This window comes from Leuciscus leuciscus, assembly GCF_965113295.1.
Source record: "Leuciscus leuciscus genome assembly, chromosome: 12".
In the NCBI taxonomy this organism is placed as follows: Eukaryota; Metazoa; Chordata; class Actinopteri; order Cypriniformes; family Leuciscidae; genus Leuciscus; species Leuciscus leuciscus.
In genome coordinates, this window is record NC_138736.1 from 16,717,996 (window position 1) to 16,742,846 (window position 24,851).

Sequence of the window (24,851 nt, forward strand, 5' to 3'; positions counted from 1 at the left end):
GGGTCTCAGACGAACTCTTACCTCAGGTCTTTAGTGACCAAGGACGTCTTTCTCTACCCTCCTCCTCATTATTATTTTTTTAAGGATAGACATCAGCCCTCTTAGTATTCCTCAATCAATTCATTATAAACAATATTACAATGACCAAATTAAATCATAAAAGAATGCCTGTTTTCCCATACATTTTTTGTAAAAATTGTATAGGGTCACTAACAACCTCTGGTGTGTAACAGTGCAAGTATATTTTATCTGCACAACAATAATTGTATCTTTGATGACTGAATAAGTGTAATTCACCTTTATTTCACAAGGTGGCAATGTCTGACACACAATGATGAAGTGACATTTCACTCATAGTAACCGCAGGCAGAAAACAAAAGAATAGAAACTATCATCAGCAAAACTTGAAATGGCTCAGAGATTTACTGCAGAGCAAGTACTGAACGCAATCAAAACTTGTTACTTGATGGTGGATCTGGTGAAGAAGTTGTCAGCGATAAAAATATTGATTTTGAAGATGTTAAAAATGATAGTTTTGAGAATATGTTCGAGATCTCGAGCCAGATGCTGAATGGGAAAAGGGCTCTGACGAGGACAGTGATGATGGTATACAACATCTGCTCAAACTGAAACCTTCCAAGCTCCAAAAGTTAACAAAATATGCTTAATTTTATTCTTCTGTCATTTTTCCTCTAATATCAGGAGAGTATTATGTTATCGCAACAGGTAGACATGTTAGATATAGATCCGGGTCGCTAAAGACCTGAATATGTAATAATGATTGGTGAAACATTCATGCATTTAAGGGTTAAGAGGACTCAGGATTTTATTTCAAGACTGGCCAAGACCACAACTGCGGGGATATCAATATATTGCCAATGCATTATCTGATTTATTTGTTAACATCATTAATGTGATTGGATGTAAAACTTCCTGCTTCAAATGGAATCAATAACTTAATTCTAATTGATGTGAAGGGGTCAGAAATCAACAAGGGATTGTCAAAAATGTCCCTCGTTATTTCTTATTTTATTAAGTCAGTGAGCTAATATTGTTTAAATTGTATGAAACTATACCATTCAAAAGTTTGGTGTCAGTATAGGATTTTTTTTTTATGTTTTAGAAAGAAGTCTCTTATGCTCACCAAGGCTGCATTTATTTATTGATATATAAATAAATATATATATTTTAATATAATTTATTTTATTTTATATAGAAAATACAGCGAAAATAAATATTAATACAATTTAAAATAACTGTTTTATACTGTAAATATTTTAAAATGTAATTTATTCCTGTAATGGAAAAGCTGAATTTTCATCAGTCATTACTCCAGTTTTCAGAGTCACATGATCCTTCGGATATCATTCTAATATGCTGATTGGTTGCTCAAGTAACATTTATTTTTATTATCAATGTTGAAAACAGTTGTGCTGCATAATATTTTTGTGGAAACCTTGACAGATTTTTTTATGATGCTTTGATGAATATAAAGGAATAGATTAAAATTATGAATTAAATATTTGATCAATTTTGATCAATATAATGCGTCCTTACAAAACAACAACAACAACAACAACAACAAAAAACAAACAAACATTAATCTCACTGACACCAAATTTGTGATCTTTTGATTTTTGATTTTATTTTAAATTAGATTATTTGTTCTACTAAGGTAGCTTATTGTAAACTGAGGTCCACTCAATTAATTTTTTTAGGCCTATGTATTTCAGTTTCGTAGTGGTCTTCCCAGAATTTGGTTTGACATTAATTTGATGCAGTTAAGTAAGTATACTAACATGCTTCTTAGAGAGGCATGTTAGAGAGAAAAAAAAGAAATTTAAACTAATAGACAGAGTATTTAATCCATTACTATCTGAGAAATAAACCATAAAAATGATGACTTATCACCATAGCTACATCACAGCTCCAGCTCCTCTCGCGCCTCCTGTCAATGAATGTATGAATGTGTCCGGGCGCGCGCACTTCCGCTGCCCCCGCCCGCGAGACTGGACCATCTGATCTTCATCCTACGTAAGACCGTCGCTCCGCCTCGCTCTCCTATCAGACCGTTTCCCCAACCGCATCCATTTTTGTGCATTCAAGAAATCTCTTGGAGTTAGCAGCAGCAACCAGGAGGGAATCGTGGGGAAGGTTGCGAGCAGGGACGCCGATAACCGCAATAAGGGATCGCGCGCCCCGCCATTGGACGATGCGCGAGAGCTCTCCATTCGCAGCAGCAGCCATGGGTTAGACTGCATTCACCATGATTGCGAAATAAAAGGCAAGCACTCGTTTTCTCTCCAAACACATTCGACAGGCATGCTTGGGATGCCCTCGGCTCCCGGAAACCGGCATGTAACTCGAGAAGCCCCCAGGGTTTTACACCTTATTCTCAGAAGATGCTTGTTTTTATGAGCCAGCGTGACAAGCTACATTGTGAACCGTAGCCTACTACACGCGTTCCCCATGCTGTCACGGGGTTATACTGTTTATCGTTAATAATTTTCTAAATGTACTACATCTACAATGTACATACACCGGCTGTGTGTGATGAATCTGATGGTATCATAGATGAGATAATGTGTTGTCATAAAACATACCGCCTTCAGTATCAGGACATAATGGCATTTAGACTACTATACACTCTAAAAATATATATAATAAAAAAATATATAAAAATAAAAAATATATATATTAAGAACTGTTCTCTGAAAGGTTCTTTGGTGGTACCAAAAATGGTTATTCTTTGGCGTCACTGTTATTTTTATGAGCGAGATCCATACAGTTATGTATCCCATAAGTCTAGAAAAAGAGCACATGTGTAGGCTGCATGGATTCTCTGCAGATGTATTTAATGTTCATCCATTGCTCTTTCAGCAGCAGCTACACCTGAAAATGTCAGCTCGGGGGGCCCCGGCCGCATCCCCTGCGGCTCCTCCACCGGACATGCCGGATCTGAGCCACCTCACCGAGGAGGAGAGGAAGATCATCCTCTCGGTCATGGACCGACAGAAGAAAGAGGAGGAGAAAGAGCAGTCCATGCTGAAGTAAGCCAGCTGATTGTGTTCAGCACCCTTAATAGAGATGGTTTGAGGGCTCTGCACTCTTTAAAGTAATTCTTCTTTATTGGCAAATGGTTCAATAGAGAACCTTTTAACATCCATTACACCAAATGTTCTTTATAGTGGAAGAAGGTTCTTTGGATTATTAAACTGTTCTTCACATTAAAAAATGGTTATTTTCAGAACTCTTGACTAAAAGCTTCTTTAGGGAACCAAAAACGGTTCTATGGCATTACTGAGGGAACCTGTATTTAAAAGAGTGTATGGCTCACAGTGCTGCAGTCACAGACTTGTGGATGATGGCTGCATTTGTCTCTTTAAAACCCTCCCTGTTATTTTCAGCATGACTGTCTCCTGAAATGTAATACGTCTGCTTACGTAGACTGTCAATATCAGGCTATTGTTGAGAGGGGCCCCGGACAAAATGCCCGGGTTAACCATCAGAGAGGTCAATGTCACGCACCTCGGAGGTTTTCGTGGCTCGCGCCGTGTGGGCATGTAGTATTTTGTCTCAGTTATGGTCATTCTGTGAGACTCTGGTGGGTTGGGTTAGCTGTGGGCGCCATCTTCGCTAAAAATCCGATCAGCTGCCGTTTACCAGAGATTACTACACTTTTTAATGCGTGCTGTCGAATAGGTCAGACGTTAAACATTAACGCGAAACCTAGCGCAAGTATATTTGCGCGATTGCGGTTGCCGTGGAAGCTCCGCGCGGTGTTTTCAGCACCACGACGCTGTCCACTCGCGCTCGCAGTGCGGATGTGTTTTCTCCTGAGTCGATGCATGTATGGAGCGGTGTGTGCTGGCAGAAAGTCTTTCTCTCTCTGCTTGTGTTTGCTTGACATGCTGGATTAATCGCAGGGGTGCACCTGTTTGCTGGTAGTTGGTAGGGAGTTGACATGATGTCAAGCAGTGACAGTGGCGTCCTGCAGTGTAACATACAAAAATTCCTCTACTTCTGCATTGGTGTAATCCTTGTTTAATTGTTATAGTGTACTGCACACATATTTGAAAACATTGAGTGATTCAGTGGGAGTATTAGAATCTGATATTTTGGAGTGCGGAATCTTAATCAATGCAGAATAGTGCCCAATCTTAAAATATTTTTATTTGTTAATTTCCAGGCTTAAATTAATTATATATATATATATATATATAAATTTTATATATATATATATATATATATATATATATATATAGATTATATATAATCTATGTTATATACAGTATATAAATAAATTTGAGTGAAAACTACAAGAGAAAAATTGGCATGAATTGGTACATTTCTTGGTATTTATTTTGTCCCCCCTCTTTTGTTTTAATTCATGCACTTGAGCTGCACAAGTTTGTATGAAACCTGATGATCATGTTTACCAGCATGATTTGAGAATGATCCAAAAGAGCGTCTTGTACTTCAATGGAATCAAGAGCATCTGAACGTCTGTACAAAGATTTGACATGATCATCAATTGCTCATACCCTGGATTACGCTATGTTACAGTCATCTGCTATTTCTGTATAAGCACTGCTACACACTGGACTTTGCTTTACTAGAGACAAAGTAAACTGATGGTTTTCAGCTATAAGTATATTGCTCAAGGCCCCAAGGCACTGGGAAGAATTTAATCTATTTATTTCAACTATCCCATAATTAAGCATTGTGTTTGCTTGACATGCTGGATTAATCTTTTAAGAGTTTATCTGTTTATCTTTATTTCTCTTGCTGTCTGGTTCTAATTCTTCCCATTAAGATTTGCTCTTAGAGGCAGTCGGCTCTCTTTTTAGAAAGAGAGAGAGTAGACATTATTTACTGGAGTGGCCCACTTGGCTCTAAGTTCCAAGGCTGGAGTGAACCCAGTGAACTTCTAATTCTGTGCCAGTGTACCCGCTAAGGTCTGTTTGTAGACCACCTGACCACCATCGGTGCCAAACAGCGTGAGCTCCAGCTGCAGTACGCCTCTGCCATGTGCCTGCTTGTCAATGGAAAACTGAGACTATTCTGTTATGAACTAACCAACTGAAGCTGGTGTAACTCACCTGTATTATCACCTGATTTAATATATATATATATATATATATATATATATATATATATATATAATTTAAAACATAAAAAAATAGTTAATTGTCTCAAGCTCTTATTTCAAGATGTTCTTGATTGCACTCTCAACTCTCACACTTACAGAGTGAATTTTTGGGATAGTGGCATATTTTGATGCCTCTAGTGTTTATCACACTTTTGTGGTGGCAGGTTTCTGATAAGCCATAGGCTATCATTGATCATTAAATGGTAAATGCAAAATGCATAATCGTTAAATGCATAATGTCAGCATGTCTGGATTATGGCTGAAATGGTTCCTTTTTTAAAAAAAGTTGTAAAAAAAAAAGCTACAAAAAAGCTATATATTTTTTTAAACCATATTTTGATAAATAGTGACAGTAACAACATTTATAATGTTAAAAGATTTCGTAATTTTTTATTTTATTTCAATGTTGTTCATTTGAAGTTTCTATTTATCAAAGAATCCTAAAAAAAAGAAAAAAAAAATCACACGGTTTCCACAAAAGTGTTAAGCAGCACAACTGTTTTCAACATTGGTAATAAAAAAAAATTTCAGGATATCAGACTTATTTCTAAAGGATCATGTGACACTGATGACTAGAGTAATAATGCTGAAAATTCAGCTGTAATAAATTACATTTTAAAATAGATTAAAATAGAAACAGATATTCGTCAACTCCAAATGATCCGTTAACACTGTTGTTGTGTTGAAGGTATAATAGGACATTGATAGCTTTAAAAAAATCAATGCTTTCACTGCCTGACTCAACCACAGGGAAGTAACAAAGCATGAGGAGTGAAAACAGAACAAGAAGCATTTTGGACACATTTTGCCATCTTGGAATTAAAAGGTTCTATCTGCATTCTGAGCGGTTTTGAGATATTAGGCTTCAAAGTTTTTTGCATTCCATTTGACTTTGTTGATAGAACCTTTTTGTTTTCTAAATAAAAAGTCCCAAAATGTACACAACTTTAAAAAAAGCATCACATTCACATAATGTAAATAAGTTCTCACAAAATAAGAATATGTGAATAACTCAGATAGAACCTTATAATTCCAAGGTGACGATTTCAACCATCCAGTTATTCTACATAACTAATTGCTATGTACTGTATTTAGTGTGTGATTTCTCTCTTATTAATGATGCTAAAAAAAAAAAAAAAAAAATCACGAATACTGCATGTTGCTTATAATTTCAGTTAGGATTTTAAAAGATGTAATCAAATAAATGTAAATGTACATCTCTCTAGTCAAACCTAGGAATCATTCATGTTGTAAAACATTATATGAATATTTGTTTTATTCTACCAGTTAGAGAGAATGTAAAGTTCTTCACTTTAAATGAGCTCCATCTCTTTCTATGGCTGTATTGGCACCTGACATGAACTTGTTTAACTGACACAGTTTTGAAGCCTGTGCCACTGGAGATCTCACGGTCACACGGTCAGATGTCAGTCTCTCTGATCTGGGTTGGATACTGTGGCTTAATCTGATCGCTGTCTTATTAATTAGTAGTCTGTGTAGTTCACCAATGTCTTTCTCACACATGTGTAATTAAGTATCATGGATTTAAAATCCAAGAAAAAAACAATTAAGAATAGCTTTCTAGTTTTGCCAGGGGCATATGAGTCCAGCGAGCAGTTATTTGTGTCTTTTTGTTTGTATGGTACTCCAAAAATACAATTTAAATGTATGGTAGTTGTATAGCATTTGAATTCAAACGGACCATGAATTGAGAAATCACATTTTTATTGATCTTTTGACATATAAGAGGTCATTGTATTATAAAACATTTCCTGTAAGTTTCAGAACTTAAAACTTTGTTTGTCCAAAAACAGCTTTTATTGAAACCAAGCTCAGAAAACGACTTGTTTCGGATTTTGTCACATTATCACATCGGAGTGCGACGAAAGACTGCCTCTACAGAACGCCTACTTCTACATCATTGCCTCTCTGCCATGTAGTAGTAAATACGAGACAGACACAAACACAGGATCGATTACTCCAGCAACACAATGTTAGAGATGCCTCTGAGGATTACAAGACGTGAAGGATCACAAATTGTGAAAAAGAAAATGGTTTTTGCATTGCCATCCTTGTGATCCTAACATCCTAAAACATTAATAATGCGTGAACTTTGTTTTTAACGAAGTTACAGTCAGATCGTGCCAGTAAGACGTTTGTTTGCTACTGCATATTCTTTTTTTATGGGATTTTACGGTATAAATGTATGCAGTAGTTATAATACATTTATTCATTTTTTGAGCATAGGCCTAATGCAATTTCCTATTTAAACTGTCATAAATCTTGAATGCTTTGGTGCAGACTTAAGTTTGATCTCTTTTTAAAGACGACACTTGGCAGATTATTGCTGAAGTAAAAAAAAAAAAAAAAAAAAAATATTTTTTTTTTATATTATATTTTATAATATAAAATATATACATATAACATTTTGCATTTATTTGTTATAAAAAAATGCACAAAAATATACAATTTTCAATTTCTATATGAAATATTTCCCAAAACACGTCCTACTCTAAAACTCTGAGAAAATCAAACAAGTGGTGTTCCAAATTTGAGGTTGATATCTCAATTTTTTTTTGCTTTCAATAAGAATTTGTTTGTGCGCAGTAACAAAAGTTTCAAATTGATAAAATTCGTCTCCTGTTTATTATCCGTGGAAGCTTTGCATTTAAAGACTTAATAAAATATTTAAACTCAGATCAATATTTCGTGTCTAATTATTTACTTGTGGCAAGTAGGCGTGTAATAAGCGGGCTTCGCATCAGGGTCCTCATTAGCCCTAAGGGGGTTTATTCTGAGAGAACAACCGGCTGGATGTACATTATCCCTTACATGTGCGTTGTAGCCTACGAGTCAATAGGTGTCATTGTAGCAGCCCGGTTGAATAAAAGAAATTTGCTCTCTCACTGATGTTGTCGGTTTATTGTCCATAATGCCTTCACAATGCCATCAGAACACCTTCACAACACCTTCACAACACCGTAAGAGCTAAAACAGATAAATTAACATTATTGGAATTTGTAAATAATTCACGTACATATAGATGAAACAAAACAGTAGTCGATATAGCAACAAATTACGAAATTAGTACTAACATTTACCATAAACAACTTAAATTACTCATAAATCAAACAAAACATATAAAAACATTCTTAAAGACAGGATATGTTATGTAACATTATACAAATGCATAAATATACATGATGTATACCTTGTACTCCTTTCCAACCAGGTGCTAAACAACAGACACAAAAATAAAATAAAATAAAATAAAACCAAACAGCGACTAGATGCCTAAATTCACTTAAAGGTGACCCTAAAACTAGAATTCAGATCCGTGAATCCGTGACCGCATGGTTCCGTGTCTCCGTCCGTCAGCAATCTGAATGTGTGCGCGCTCTCTGTGCGCAAGCGATCTGTTAGCCTTTCCGGCAAGCCGCCTTTCAAAATAAAGGTCTCTATAGGTTAAATAACTAAGAGTGCAAAGTAAACTTCCAAAATATAATAAACACAATATTAAGAATATTAAACTAATATTAAGAAATATAGTATTACGATAATATCAGAATAATATATTAATACCCAAAACTAAATCAAATAACTGAGGGTTATTTACACTCCCACCAAATCATGAGTGACTACAAATCTCAAACTTTAATCATGAATGATTTCTAAAATGAATTACCCATGTTTAAGACTAGATGTAAAAGAAAAACAAACATATTCTACTATGAACTGCATAAATCAAAGGATATGTCAGGAAGTTCAGGCTGCTTCTAGCAGCAGGACCAGCTTCTGCACTGGGCGATCAACTATTGAAGGCTTGTTCAGACGTTTACCATCCTTCCCCAGTTTTTTGTCTCCAAAACGTATCTTCACTCTTCTTACCAAGCCATCCTTGCCAACTACAGTCTCAATAACTTCTGCCAAGCGCCACTCATTCCTGGGCAGATCGTCTGCCTTCTCCAAGACTATATCTCCAACTTGCATGTTCCTTCTTGGTGTAAGCCAGCATTGTCTGGTTGCAATGTTAGACACATACTCCTTCTGCCAACGGCCCCAAAATTGCTCCGCTAAGTATTGGACATGGCGCCATCTCTTGCGAGCATATACGTCTTCTCTAACAAACTTGCCAGGGGGTGGTAGAGCTTGGGTAGTTTTCAAAGTGAGCAAGTGATTTGGGGTAAGGGGCTCAGGACTTTTAGGATCATTCAGATTGTCTACTGTGAGCGGTCGGCTATTTACAATGGCCATAGCCTCATAGAAGAAGGTCCGAAGGGAAGAATCATCAAGCCTTCCAGAAGATAAGGACAGAGTGGCATGAAGAACACTTCTCACAGTTCTAATCTGTCTCTCCCAAACTCCTCCTGTGTGACTTGAATGGGGTGCGTTGAAGACAAAGTCACATTGTTTTTCTGCTAAGAACGCTACCAGATGATTGGTGTCAATCTCTTTCATGGCCTTAGCAAACTCATTTTTAGCTCCAATGAAATTACTGCCTTGGTCGCACCTTATTTGACGAACTGCTCCTCTGATAGCGATGAAACAACGCAGGCCGTTGATAAAGGCGTCCGTGGACATGTCATCCAGCATCTCAACATGGACGGCTCTGCAACAGAAACAGGTAAAGAGAAGTCCATACCTCTTGTATGATTTACGGCCTTGTCTGGTGATGAATGGACCAAAAACATCCATTCCGCAGTACGTGAATGGAGGAGATGGATCTATACGCTCTGAGGGCAGGCTGGCCATTTTTTGCTCTTCTGTGGGTCTGCGAAGTTTACGACATCTCACACACCGTCGTACAAAGGAGGCTACAGTCCTATTTACTCCCATTATCCAAAATCCTCTTGATCTGATCTCATTTATAGTTAAGCCTTTTCCTTGATGTTCAGTTTTTTCATGACAATCAGCGATCAGAAGTTTTGCAAGATGGTGTTCCTTTGGAATGATTACTGGATATTTAATGGAGTTAGGGACAGAAGAATTACAAAGCCTTCCTCCCACCTTGAGCAATCCGTCGTGGTCGACAAAGGCGTCTAGATTGCATAGCCTGTTGTTGCGTGGGAGTTGCTTGCCCTTACGGAGTAAGGCTATCTCTTCTGCATACATCTGACTCTGTAAGTCCTTGATGATGATGCACTTAGCATCCTCACGTTCTGCCACTGTACTGTGGTCATTTGACTTGTCCTTCCTGACTCTACGAAGTAGACGTGCAACTGCTTGGATGACTTTGGACCATGAGGACAACTTTGTGAGACGGTTGGATAAGCAGGAATACTGTACCGTTTGCGTGTTTAGTGACTGAGCCTTCTTGACCTCTGGGTCTCCAATTGGAAGTTGTGTGTTAACATCCACAGGGGGAGCCATTTGCCTTTCCCACAAGACATTCGGTCCTCTGAACCAGCTGGAAGTGACAAGATCATTGACACTCATACCTCGTGATGCATAGTCGGCTGGATTTTCATCTGAGGGAATGTATCGCCACTGTTGAGGAGTTGTACTGTGATGAATTCTCTGAACTCGATTTGCGACGAACGTGTGGAAGCGGCGAGCTTCATTGTTTATATAGCCTAACACCACCTGAGAGTCAGTCCAGAAATATGCCTCTGCATCTGCAAGGTTCATTTCTTCCTTTAACAAATCATTCACTGCAACTGACACAACCGCAGCGGTCAACTCTAACCGAGGGATTGTAGTGACCTTAAGTGGGGCTACTCTAGATTTTGCCATGAGCAAAGCACAATGGACGTCACCTTGTTCGTTCTCAAGCCTAAGGTATGAGCACTGGCCATATCCTCTTGTGCTGGCGTCTGAGAAGTGATGAATTTCTCTCTTTGTGATTCTCTGAAATCCAGCAGGCACAATACAACGAGGCACCTTGATCTTCTCTAAGTTTTCAAGATCGGCCTTCCAATGCTCCCACCTTGGTCGCAAACTATCAGGTAAAGGATCATCCCAGCCCACGCCATTTCTGCACATTTCTTGCAGAACAGCCTTTCCTTTGAGCAAGAATGGTGCAAGAAACCCTAGGGGGTCGAACAATGAGGCCACTATAGACAGTATGCCTCTACGGGTTGCTGGCTGGTCCCTTAGGTTGACACGAAATCTGAAGTTATCATGTTCCAGTTGCCAGTAAATGCCCAAGGCTCTTTCCAAAGGCTGGTCAGTGAGGGACAGATCGACAGCTGTAACATCCACAGCACACTCAGAGGGTGGTATGCTCTCCAAAACTGCCTTGTTGTTGGACACAAACTTATGCAATCTTAAACCTCCTAGTGCGCAAACCTGGCGAGCTTCTCGCGCCGACTGGATGGCCTTCTCTACACATTCAACACTGGAGACTCCATCATCCATGTAGAAATCTCGCATAATGAATTGTGAACCTAGGGGGTACAGATGTTCACCTTCTCTTGCAAGATGTTTCAGTCCGTAGTTAGCGCATCCAGGAGACGACGAGGCACCGAATAGATGTACTCTCATGCGAAATGTTTGAGGCTGTGAGTCGAAATCTCCATTTCTCCACCATAGAAATCGTAAGTAATCTCGATTTGCTTCGTCAACATGGAACTGGTGAAACATCCTCTCAATATCACACATCAAGGCCACTGGATACCGTCTGAACCGCAAAAGAATTCCAATCAGGTTGTTCATCAGGTCAGGGCCTGTAAGTAGATGATCGTTCAAGCTGGACCCCTTGTATCTGGCAGAGCAGTCGAAGACTACGCGTAATTTCCCTGGCTTCTTCGAGTGATACACCCCGTGATGAGGGATGTACCATTTTTCTCCTTTCTTTCCTTCATCAATGACTCTCTCTGCATCACCATTCTCTATTACGTCTTCCATGAACTTCACATAATGCTCTCTGTATTCCTGGTCCTTAATTAATCTCCGCTTTAGATGTTGAAGTCTCATGACAGCAAGAGGCTCATTATCTGGAAGATAGGGTCTTTTCTTGAATGGAAGGGGCATTTCTAAATGGCTGTCCTCGTTCATTTTTATGTTTTCTTCCAGTTTATTCAAGAACATAATGTCCTCTTGAGACACCACTCTTGAGTTTTCTTTAGTATCCTTGAAATCTGACTCCAGCACTTTGATAACGTCAGCTGGCGTTACAGAAGGGATCTCCTTAATAGATACTCTGTGACACATGCTAACACCGCTTTGTGACTCATAATGTGTCAAGGAAGGGCCCACGATGCTCCATCCGAGATCCGTGCGAACAGCATATGGCTCATTGTCAGCTCCAAGAATCACTTCCCTGGGTGCTAAAGCTCTGGGACAATTATATCCCAATAATAGACCAACTTCACAGTCTTGAAGCAGGGGAATTCTGTCTGCCAGAGGAGCAAGATGTTTCCAACACCTGGCAGTCTCACTGGTAGGGATATGGGCGCGATCCACAGGGATACATTCCTTAGTGTATGCAGGGGGAAGTTCTAGAATTACCGTAGAATTAAAACCTCTGACTCGAAGACCGGAAACTCTTTCACTTGATATCAACGAATCTCTTCCAACCATGGTAGTGAGCCTAAGTGTCACTGGGCATGAGTCAACCTTTAGACTTTGGCTTACTGCATATTCGACGAAGACCGTGTCGCTTTGTGTGTCTAACAGAGCATAGACGAGTTTCTCAGAGGCTGGGTCATTTTGTGAGGACAACCACACTGGCACAATCATTGAGGTGTTAGCAGATGTGCATCCAGATTCTACACTTAAAGACGTCGTCACAACCCTTTCGTGTGTGTTCTCAGGGCTTTGGGCAGGGGAGGACTTCACCCTTCTTTCGAAGCTGTCATCGTGTAGGCAGGTAGGATGTCTTCCCTTGCAGGTATCACAGCTATGTCTGGAACGACAGTCTCTGGCACTGTGACCGAGCTTCAAACATCCGTAGCACAGCTTAGTATCCTTTATGAATTGTCGCCGCTCTTCAAGAGACTTTGCAGAGAATTTAGAGCAATCATGAATCTGATGTTCACCATTTCGACAGAACAGACATGGTTTTGAGACTTTACTAGTGTGCTTCGGATTCTCATATTGTGTGATTATCTTTGTGTGGAAGACATTAGCTTTGTTCTTACTAACCTTGAGGTTATGTTTCTCCTTATTAGCTTCAGAAGTGTGAAGAGCATAGAAGGAAGTGACTGGGTTGCAGGCTACCTCGGCCTCAACTGACATGAAGTTAGCGAAATCATGGAAAGGTGGGAAATCTTGAGTCTCACTCAGTGTTTGCGTAGCTTGACGATTCCAGCGGGCAGCCGCCCAATCAGGAAGTTTACTGACGAGTTTTCTGTTTTCCTCACAATCATTCAATATTTCCAGTCCCTTAACATGAGGCATAGCATCTTTACATGCATTCAGGAAATCTGAGAAATTTCTGAGTCCTTCAGCGTCCTTGGGCTGTATTCTGGGCCAGCATGCAAGTTTATCTCGGAATGCTCTTTGTACAATGAACGGCTGTCCATAGCGATCCTGAAGTCTTTTCCATGCGTCCTTGTAAGCTTCCTCATCATTTCTGTAAAACATCCCTTCTAGAGTTTTCCGAGCGGAACCAGTGACATACTTCTTCAAGTAGTATAACTTGTCTGCTGAGGAGATATGTCTTTTGTCGATGAGTGATTGAAAAGAAGCCTTCCATTCAATAAAGTGAATGGGGTCACCACTGAAGACTGTAGGCTCTGGCATAGGAAGTCTGTTCAGCGTTATACTGTCTTGAACAGCCTGTGCAAGGTAAGACACATCAGCATTGAGAGTTGGCGATGATGTTTTTTCATTGAGTGTTGGCTTAATTGAGGATGAATACACAGGTTCTTGTGTAGGAATGCTTACAGGTTGCTGCAGCTCGTGATTTTGATTAGCAGAGGAAATTATTTCTTCCTTGTCATACACTTCTAGTCTGGCTCTAGCTGCTCTTACCTCCTTGACCGCGTGTAATCTTTCAAACTCACTCCTTTGAGCATCAAGTTCTCTTCTTTGCCTTTCTTCTAGAAGTTGTATTCTTTCCTTTTGTTCCTTTTCCTCCAATATTGTTGCATATTCTGCTTCCTTTGCTGCAAGCTCTGCTTCTGCCTCTATTCGTTTAGCCATCAGTATGGAATTCAGTGAAGGTTGACTTATGGGTGTACTTGACTTGGAGCTGATACGCGAGACCGTAGAACCATAGACGGAGCGAGCATAATCTCGATCAAGTAATTCCCGAAGACGCCCTCTTACTCTTTCACCGTCTAGGTCTCCATCAACACCTGAGATCCTCTCATAAGCAATCTTTACTATATCCTTCGTCACAGCGTCACAAGCATCAATTCGTCTTCTTGTATCAGTAGGAGGAGTAACATAACTGCGAACTCTCATGTATGCATTCATTACATTGTCTCTTTCATTTTCCAATGTGTCTATAAGTGTTGCTAGCTGACTCTCAGGAATGTCTGTTTTCAGCTGCCCTCTTGCCTTTCGAGCCTCAGCTTTCCATTGCTCATATGCGTGCATGAGCCTTCTCTCTGCCTTTTGTGACTCCTCTCTTTGATATGCGAGCATCCTTTCTGTTGGAATTCGTGCACGACCAGATCGACGTACTTCATCTGTTTTTACACCATCAGAATGTTCATCTATCTCATCTTCAGAATCTCTGCTTTGAGAAGGTAGGATTTTTAATGCTTCCATTTCTTTCACAGGAGTGCACGACTTGGATCCTTGATCTGTCATCATTTACATCAGCAAATGGAATCAATAGGAAAAGCTCTTACTGTAGCAGCCCGGTTGAATAAAAGAAATTTGCTCTCTCACTGATGTTGTCGGTTTATTGTCCATAATGCCTTCACAATGCCATCAGAACACCTTCACAACACCTTCACAACACCGTAAGAGCTAAAACAGATAAATTAACATTATTGGAATTTGTAAATAATTCACGTACATATAGATGAAACAAAACAGTAGTCGATATAGCAACAAAATTACGAAATTAGTACTAACATTTACCATAAACAACTTAAATTACTCATAAATCAAACAAAACATATAAAAACATTCTTAAAGACAGGATATGTTATGTAACATTATACAAATGCATAAATATACATGATGTATACCTTGTACTCCTTTCCAACCAGGTGCTAAACAACAGACACAAAAATAAAATAAAATAAAATAAAACCAAACAGCGACTAGATGCCTAAATTCACTTAAAGGTGACCCTAAAACTAGAATTCAGATCCGTGAATCCGTGACCGCATGGTTCCGTGTCTCCGTCCGTCAGCAATCTGAATGTGTGCGCGCTCTCTGTGCGCAAGCGATCTGTTAGCCTTTCCGGCAAGCCGCCTTTCAAAATAAAGGTCTCTATAGGTTAAATAACTAAGAGTGCAAAGTAAACTTCCAAAATATAATAAACACAATATTAAGAATATTAAACTAATATTAAGAAATATAGTCTTACGATAATATCAGAATAATATATTAATACCCAAAACTAAATCAAATAACTGAGGGTTATTTACAGTCATTATCGTACAGTCTACATATGTGCCCAAGTTTATTCGATCCATGTCGTACAGTGTGATTTGTAATGATCGTATACGCTGATTTCACGCAGCCGTTATTTTGAAATCGAAAGCGAGGCTCCGGTGGGAAGAAAACCGGAAGTGTCGCCTTTAATCACAGGAGAGTCGTGAATGCGATGGCGTATTGTTGTGTTTAATGATGTTGTGTCAATTCTAAAAATGTACAAACATTTCTTTCATACTTTAGACTATATACAGTGAAATTCATTTATAAATAAAATATTTTTTTTATATATAATTCAGAATGTAAAAAACGAAGCAGGAATGAACTATATACATATCCTATATTGGATATTAACATCCAATAGTGTAAATCGCGGCAGCAGCTTCAGGTTGGTAATCCAAGGCATTGTTGTTTATCTTTACTTCCGGGGTTCTTCCCACCGGAGCCTCACTTTCGATTTCAAAATGGCGGCTGCGTGAAATCAGCGTATAGGATTGCCGAAATTGCACAGTCTGTAGCAGGCATAAAACATACATAGAAACACCCATGCTTGTTAAACTGAGATTATTTAGACAAAAAACATCTATCAGTCTGTTCATGTCTGTACACATTCAGAGTAATCGGTTGCCATTGCTTGTATAAATTCGGGAATAAAAGTTAAAAATAGTTGACAACTCAAAGTTCAATGTTTGATTCTGTCTGCTCCGTCTAGCTGTTTTTGAATGTAGTGTTGCACATCCCCAATATCAGTGGCTGATTTTGAAATGTACTTTGGCAGGGCATGCTAAAAGAGCACAGCACAGGCGGTCATCTGAGGTGACACTGTGCTTTTTAGCAGATACGTTCATATCTTGTGCACTCACTCCTGAGTATTAAGTGCTAAGAGTGATGATCTATGGAAAATGAGGCTTCTTATGAAGATTAGAGAGTTTTTGCAAAGTCAGTCAAGTACTGGTTAAGTATTAATCAAGTAAGTGCAGACCCACTGCAACATGTTATAGTCTGTATCTTCGTCTCTGTGTGTCTGTTTTGATAGTTGTACTTAAGTCTCACACACACTCTCTCCTTTAAGAGGTGTCTGGTGGGTTTGTCCTCCTCAGCTAGAGAATGGAACAGTGAAGTGGTCTGATAAACCTCTGATGGTAGAAAAAAAATCTCATACCTTGTTGAATACAGATGTTCGTGCATTTAAGTTTAGAAATGTTCATATTGACAGGCGTTTCAAACAGGATTTAAAGGTGAGGTGCTTCATTTATAAATGTTAAAATTCTTTCTTGTGTTCCAGTTTATGTGCAGAGTCATCTCTAAGCTATTTATAGGTTGACTTAAATGCAAACAAGTGGCTCTTTCAAAACTTTGTTTGCTTGTTTGACCATTCTGACATGCCAGATTTTGGCTGTACCTGTCGAGAGAGTTTGGAAGTATAGTTGCGTAATTGTTTTGAATGTACTTGTAGTGTGTACTTCAAATCTTAAAATAATATATATATATAAACATTATAATAATATAGAATATATATATATATTTATATATATATATAAACTGCTCTTGCAGATAATAGTATATTAATTAAATTAAAAAAGCCACTTAATTGTACTTAATGAGAGTACAGTTTCATGACTTAAGTACACTTTGTAGTAATGTCAAAATAAAAAAGTTTTACTTTTACTAGTAAAAGTACATATTAAATAATTTTGTTTTATTAATCTTTTGTCATGTTTTAAAGAAGTACACTTATTTCGATGTCTTGACTAACATGTAAAGAGCTTTATATAAGAGATTATAATTTTAACTGAAGTGTGTTATTCGATATTACATTTAAAGTTAATATATTTTAAATGTACTAAATTGCAACCTTTTCAAGTTTCAATAGAAGTTACATTACAGGATATTTTAGTTTACCATAAAGGCTCATCAGTACACATTCATCAGTACACTTTAACCATATTTCAAAAACAATAAAAGTAATTATTTAATTATATATATAATGTACTATCTACTTAAGTGGGTCAAAAACACTTTAAAGTTTAACATTTAACATAAATAACTATGATACATTTTAATTTAATTTCAATTAACATGCATTTAAGTGCCTGAAAACATTACATTCAGTTTGTAATTAAAGGGATAGTTCACACAAAAAAAAATAAAAAAATAACCTCATGTCGTTCCAAACCTGAATGACTTTCTTTCTGCTGTGGAACAGAAAATAAGATATTTTGAGAAATGTCTTTGTTTTTTTGTCCATACAATGGAAGTCGATGGTAACTAAAACTGTTTGTTTACCAACATTCTTCAAAATGTGAAGAAAGAAATGCATATAGGTTTAGAACGATATGAGGGTGAGCAAATGATTATATAATTTTCATTTTTGTGTGAACTATGCCTTTAAGTATATTCTTTTAAAAGATATTATTTCTGCAATAAGTACTCTTTTGTTTTTTAAGTATGCCTAAGTGTTCTATTTTTCACAAAGGGTATCTAATTTGTCTGATTTATCTAATTTGTCTGAACAATGAAACAAAAACAAAAAAGATGGGAAAAATTATATACTGTATATATATATATATATATATATATATATATATATATATACACAAGTTATTTATTTGATCAGATTACTAATTTCTTGTTCACTAAGCATCTAGCATTATAGCGCATACAATTTTACAAGTGTTGACTACAGTTCGCAGTACTACTGTTCGCAGAGATTTTCAATGCATACAACTTCTTTGTCTATGCTGGGATTGAACTTGTTATGTCTGGTCTGGTCTGATCATTTTAATGTTGCTGGTTTAGTGTCAGGTAGGGCCACTAATGAAATGAATTACTGGGAACCGCCTGTCAATTCTGTGCCCTTGGGTAAGGCACTTTTCCCCAGGATGCACCAGGGGGAGAGTCCAAGCAATTAGCGCACCGAAAAACATATCTGCTAAATGACAAAGAAAGTTGTCTATCTAAAAGCACATTGTATCTATTATGTGCTTTCAGCTTTAAATTTAGAACTAAATTAAGACTTCTTTCTACATCTGAGTTGGAATTTGATTGGACTTGTCTGTATGTCTTCGTAATTGTCTCATAATGTCACATAATGCACAAAGGCAGATTTAAGAGAGAAAGTCCTTTGGATATTCCTTATGACAGCACACTGAGTGAGTGTGGCGTTTAAGAATTGGGGAGTGCTCAGAATTTTCATTTTTGGGTAAACTATCTCTTTTATGAAAATATGTGACATTAATCTATGTGTGTAAAATACATTTATAAATAATAAAGGCTGTGTCTTTATACTGTTATATTCAGTTGTTCTGTGATTTGCAGTTTCATCTACTGTTAGGTACTGTTGCTTTAAAATGTTATTAAAGAAAGCCACATTCCATGTTCCATTCACTCTGCATTCAAACTTTTATGTCTGACTTGTTCTGGCCAAGTGAATGTTTTAGCCTGTATGAGTGAGTTTAGCTGTGTTACAGAACCTAGCTTAGCATCATGCTAACACCAATCTCTATAGAACACTGCAATGCTCTATACCAGCCATTTTTTAAATATAATATAAAAATGTATAAAAGATTTTGTAAGCATATTGCGCAGTTGTGCTTGGTCTGTATAACTAATTGTTTCAATGTTATTTTGTGGGTTTTAGTGAAAATAGTTCCTCTGCAACAAAAGAGGATATTATCAAAATGACAAAATCTGGTCAGTTGATTTTGAATATTGCTTATTTTCTGAATTTGAGCGATCATAATGTCCACAGAATAACTGCAAAGCACCGTGAGACCATGCAGAATGTAAGGCACTGGGCAGGTCGAAAAAGACTAGCAAAAGTTTTCACAAGAGATTGAAAATCACCTCACTGGTTGTACGCTTCAAAATAACTTCCAAAGTCTTGGATGAGACGTGCAATTGTGAGGAACCTCCAGCTTCATCTTAAGTCCTATTCGGACAGGTTTAGTTTTACAAGGGTTGATGGAGTAATGTAATTTTACCACAGGACGTCTGTAATATTATTGGCCAATTCGTACGGGATAAGAAATCTACCAGAAGTAAAACTACCAGAAGTTGGAGGGGTAACTGGATTTACACACCGCTGTCACCTCCCTGTCATCATGTGCATATTACGTTGCTTCCTGATATATTTGTATAACAGTCAGGTCTGGTCGAACAATTTATTAATGAAATGAATTAAATTCAGATTGGATTCTATTGGTAAAAGGCACTTACCTAGAGCTAAAAGAAGTTGTGTGCCTCTAACAAGTGCTTTCGACCTTTATTTGTTCTGAATGGTATGCGGAAAACACTTGAGGTTTGCCACAGACTTGACATCCCACCCCCTAGAAAGCAACTAAGTGCTTCTTAAAGCGCCTCCATACTTGAAAAACTGTGGAAAACTACTTTTATAGAGGAAATTTTATTACAGTACTAAATGATTACTGAGATGGCACATTCGGATGGGACTAAAATCACTGAGAAGCTCTGGAAATAATTACTTTACCCCACCTCTCCATGTAAAAGTAATCCTGTCCGAATAGAGATTTACACTGCAAGGCTAGTATGGCGGATCTGTTTGGAGATCGAATGTGTAATTTCGAACACAATAACGATCCTAAACACCATGCACAAAGCTACAGTGGTGCAAGTGCACTTGATCTCTGCATCAGAGCTGTACTGTATTAGGACTTAGTGTCAGGCATTTAGAATGGCCAGTGCTGATTGGCTAATAACAGGTTGTAATCTCTTTACTTGTTCTGAAAGGCACAGTGTTTAGCTGGCCAAACGTACACTGGGATTTCCACAGGACCATAAAATATTTCCATATTAAAATTTCTTTTCCCCCATGATGCCATAAACTCATCTCTGTCATATATGACCTTTTAAGAGACCTCAGTCTCAAGTAATCAGTCTTATGTCAAACCTGTTGTGTAACAGGATTAACACTATGCTTGTTTGTGCTGGCTTTAAAAAGTTGCTGTACAAGTATGCTACTTTTTTACACAGATATACAACAACAGTACAGTAACTGTACTGTAATCTTGCTGGACTTTAAATTTACAGTAAAAACATATATTTCATTAACTGATATAATGTTATTATACCAACCTACTGAAGTACTAAGATGCATTTTGTACCTTTGTAATACACTGACAACCACCATCAAATATGTGGTAAAGAGCCACCGTGGTAAGTAGCTTTTCTACAAGCTGATAAATACATATATGGTGCACAAAATTTGTTCATCAGACAGGAAATGGAAGGCCCAGTCGAACACATTGCATTGTGGGATATGGTGTTCTATGCTGTGCGTCCTGGTTGTAATCTGCACATTTGAGCATAATATTGTGTAGAGTATGCATTCTGTATGCTGCAGAAATAGTGAGAAAATATGGTAGTACTCAAGTAGTTTTACACTAAAGGTCTTCAGATTAAAGATTAATTTAATGTTACTTACAATACTAAAAGTCACATATAAGGAAAAACTGTTCTATTTCTCTCATTACATATTATTTATTCTCTTTTTGTTAAAATATTTCATGTTTATATGATTTTTATATTCATGCTGGTTTATGTATGTCTGTTTCTATAACACACATGGCTCATATTTATTTTTATAACCGTCTACCTATTTATTGGGGCTGCCATTCTTCAATGATCTCATATTTTTCTTATATGATCTGAAATCTGATTTCAAATGTTGAATTTGATTAATTTGGATCACAATATAACAAAAATATTTTCACTGTAAAATAAAGTTTATTCCAATAAGACTTTGTCTTCATTTTAATGACAAAAATACAAAGTCATCAGCAGTGGGTTTAGTATAACTACAGTCCTATGTGAAATCTCGACCACACAGGAACACCAGCCATCCATATCCAGCCTACATTTCAAACTTCATAAACGCTGATGATGATTAAATACTATAGAGCTTGTTTCTGCCACAAAAAAAAAAAAAAAAAGTGAATTGCGACTTTTTTGTCTCGCAATGCAGACTTTACAATAAGCACAATTACCGGAAATAAAGATATAAACTCTCAATTTTGACTTTTTTCTTACAATTTCAAGTTTATGGGCCCTATCTTGCACCCAGCGCAATTGACTTTGTACACCGACGCATGTATCATTCCTATTTTGCACCCTCGCAAAGCGCGCTTTTCCCTCCACAGAAGCACGTCGCTAAACTAGGGAATGAACTTACGCTCCCTGGGCGGTTCAGCGCAAAAAAGGAGGCGTGTTCCGGCGCAAACGTTCCTTCATGCTATTTTGATGGTTTAGAAAACAATTGCGCCACTAACCAGGAAAAAATAGTTTAAAGTTAGTGGCATGTTATTCATATGCTATTTTAAGGGCGCATGCTTGGCCATAATCAATGTAGTGTGTGCACAACGCGCATACGCTTTTATTCTCTCACAGAAGCAGCAGTTTTAATTATTGCAAATCGTACATTATTACAATAGATAGATAGATAGATAGATAATTTATTATAAAAGCATTCATCTAGCTTACACATTTACCCAAATTATCATACACCTGTTTAACCAAAGTTAATTTGGGTGGGTTTCTCCATTTCAATGTAACTTCTCTCTTTTACGGCCGTGATGAGAGCATTGCTCTCCTTGGCTGTGAACCGCTCCTGGCGCGCGCCTGGCAAATCCGCCGTTACAATAGCAATCCGCTATGGAAAAAGCGCGTCTGTTCTTAAAGGGAATGTGAGATGACGCTCTGATTGGTTTATTTCACGTTACGCCCAAACCACACCAATGAATAATGAAGCTACTTCAGACCAACCCATTTTAGATTTGCGCCTGGCGCAAGAGTCATTTATCCCGCCGGGAAAATAGCAACAGCGCCCAAGACCCGCCCACAAAGTTACTTGCGCTTTGCGCTTGACACTTGCGTTTCAGATCGTTAAAATAGGGCCCTATATCTCGCAATTCTGAGTTTATTTACCCTTGAATTCCAACGGTATCTCACGAACAATTCGTACGAATTCGTACGAGTGATTAAAAGGTGGCTAATTCGTACAAATTCGTTCATACGATTTGTCTAAACCCACGTGATGGGTAGGTTTAGGGGTGGGGTCAGGGGTAGGTCATTCATACGAATTCATGCGAATTTGGCAACTCGTAAAATATGTACGATTTAGCAAAAATCTTATGAATTTGTACGAGTGAGGTCGTATGAATTGTTACGAATTAGCCACCTTGTAACATCACAATTCTGTCTTTATTTCTCGCAATTGTGAAATATAAATGTGCAATTGTGAGTTATGAAGTCTGAATTGAGAGAATTATATCGTGGAATTCTGACTTTATAACCTGCAGTTGCCTGCAGGTATAACCTACCTCACAATTGCAAAAAAAAAAAAAAAAGATATAAACTTTTTTTTGCCACAGTTGTGTTCACAGTTCTGAAATGTTTTCTTTCAATTGTGAGATATACAGTAGTGGTCATTACTGGGACCCTTGGTAATTATGATCAGTAAAGGATGTGAAAATAAATCTGAATTGCTCATCCTTTTGATCTTTCATAAAAAAAAAATTAAAAAAATTCTCTCAATACACGTTTGCCACAATTATTGGCTCCCCTAGAATTTTTTATCAGTACAATATTTCAGAAATTTCCCATGTCCAACATCAGGGCAATAATTAAGAAGATCCAATCAACAGGAAATGTTAAGAATCTGCATGGAAGAGGACATGTGTATTTTCTTAATGCATGATGAGGAAGAAAGTTTGAGTAGCCAAAGATTCTCAAAGGATCACAGATGGAGAATTGCAGAAATGAGTTGAGTCTTAGGGTCAGAAAACCTAAAAAAAAAATAAAAAAAAACCTACATCACCACATGTTGTTTGGGAGGGTTCCAAGAAAAATCCTCTGCTGTCATCAAAAACAAACTCCAGCATTCAGTTGACAAATACTGGAACTTCAAACGTCCCGTTCTATGGTCAGATTAAACTAAAAAAAGAGCTTTTTGGCAGCAAACCCATCAAATGGGTTTAGTGAACTTTGGGGTAAAAAGTACCCCTTGCCCATGGTTAAATATACTGCTGGATCTTTAATGTTGTGGGCCTATTTTTCTGCCAGAGGTTCTGGACATATTGTTCAGATATCATGTATTCTATCAAATAAACCAACAGATAATTTCTTTTTTTCTTTTTTAATTGGCAGCCTGCTAGAAATCTTATAATAGGCTGTGGTTGGATCTACCAGGACAATGATCCAAAACAAACATCAAAATTCTGTATGAAGGAATGATCTCTGAGCTCTTGTCAAGTGTTCTTCAAACTCATCAGGCATTATAGGAGAAAACTCAGAGCTGTTATCTTGGCAAAAGAAGGTTGCAAAAAGTATCGAATAAAAGTTTGTGGCCAATGTGTATATGAGAAAAACATTTATTACTTAATTATATTTATTTTCACAGGCTTCTTTGTTTCATATTTACCATGGGTATCAATAATTCTGACCACGACAATTTTTTATATTCTGTGACAGAAACAAGCTTCCCTAAAATTCTTAAAGGTCCAATAGCATGAAATGTAATGATGTTAATATTATTTAATATTATTAATAATTATATTTAACGATTTGGCACATTATTTTGGCAGCCCCAATATTTTTATTTTATTTTACTATTATTAGTTTTCAAACTTCATTATGCCATAATTTAATTTGTTTTTGATATGTCCCTTTTGATTTTGTCTTATGTTTTGCCCTGTGTGTGTGATGAGCTGTTGAACATATCTTTTTAGGGAACCTCCTAAAGAAGACACAAAGCCTCAACCAGCTCAGTGAGTACAAGCAAATTCTTTCAGCATACTTTAAGCTTTCAGTCTTCCTTCTTCGCCCTCTGCTGTCTATGATACATCCCTCAGAGCTGACCTATGATCAGTTATTTGGCTTTATGATGTTCTGTAGTTGAAAACTCAGGACTAGTCCTTCTAGGGCCCTTTTCCCCATTTGATTTACTGAAACTGTTCATGCTTTCTCATCCTTCTAACCTTTGGGTTGTACATTTAATCGCAAATCTGTGTTGCTGTAGTGACCCATATGTACATGTAGTTGGTCAGTTTCTCCTCCACCGTCCTCCAGTATACAGAACTAGTTTCCTCTTGTGATTCACCTGCTTTCATATTGTGGCTTCTTTCTCCACCCTTAGTTCTAATGCTGCCGTTTCTCTGATCACTGATCTATTGCATTACACTCT

At 37.6% G+C, this 24,851-nt stretch overlaps 3 protein-coding genes across 3 annotated transcripts in view; 1 reads left to right on the forward strand and 2 right to left on the reverse strand.

The window, feature by feature from the left end:
- The first annotated feature begins 2,013 nt into the window (after positions 1-2,013).
- The window catches only part of rims2b (regulating synaptic membrane exocytosis 2b), a 172,719-nt gene continuing 149,881 nt past the window's right edge, over positions 2,014-24,851 (forward strand). The window contains exons 1-3 of the mRNA XM_082186686.1: positions 2,014-2,284; positions 2,881-3,050; positions 24,397-24,435. Of these exons, the coding sequence (XP_082042812.1) occupies positions 2,899-3,050; positions 24,397-24,435 (191 nt within the window). The 5' untranslated portion in view covers positions 2,014-2,284; positions 2,881-2,898. The remainder of the gene's footprint in view (positions 2,285-2,880; positions 3,051-24,396; positions 24,436-24,851) is intronic.
- LOC309511475 (uncharacterized protein) lies at positions 8,015-12,932 on the reverse strand. The gene is made up of 2 exons (XM_082186697.1): positions 8,364-12,932; positions 8,015-8,140 (listed from the first exon to the last, which is right to left on the reverse strand). The coding sequence occupies exon 1, from the start codon at positions 12,830-12,832 to the stop codon at positions 8,918-8,920; it is 3,915 nt and encodes a 1,304-aa protein (XP_082042823.1). The 5' UTR covers positions 12,833-12,932; the 3' UTR covers positions 8,015-8,140; positions 8,364-8,917.
- LOC309510677 (uncharacterized protein) lies at positions 12,840-15,554 on the reverse strand (the record flags this gene model as incomplete). The annotated part of the gene is made up of 3 exons (XM_082185550.1): positions 15,241-15,554; positions 12,932-15,016; positions 12,840-12,866 (listed from the first exon to the last, which is right to left on the reverse strand). Exons 2-3 carry the CDS (start codon positions 14,855-14,857, stop codon positions 12,840-12,842), a joined length of 1,953 nt encoding a protein of 650 aa, XP_082041676.1. The 5' UTR covers positions 14,858-15,016; positions 15,241-15,554.

What these genes read in the sequence shown, in the direction of transcription:
- LOC309511475 (XM_082186697.1), bottom strand. Translation starts at nt 12,832, where the DNA reads ATGATTGTGCCAGTGTGGTTGTCCTCACAAAATGACCCAGCCTCTGAG.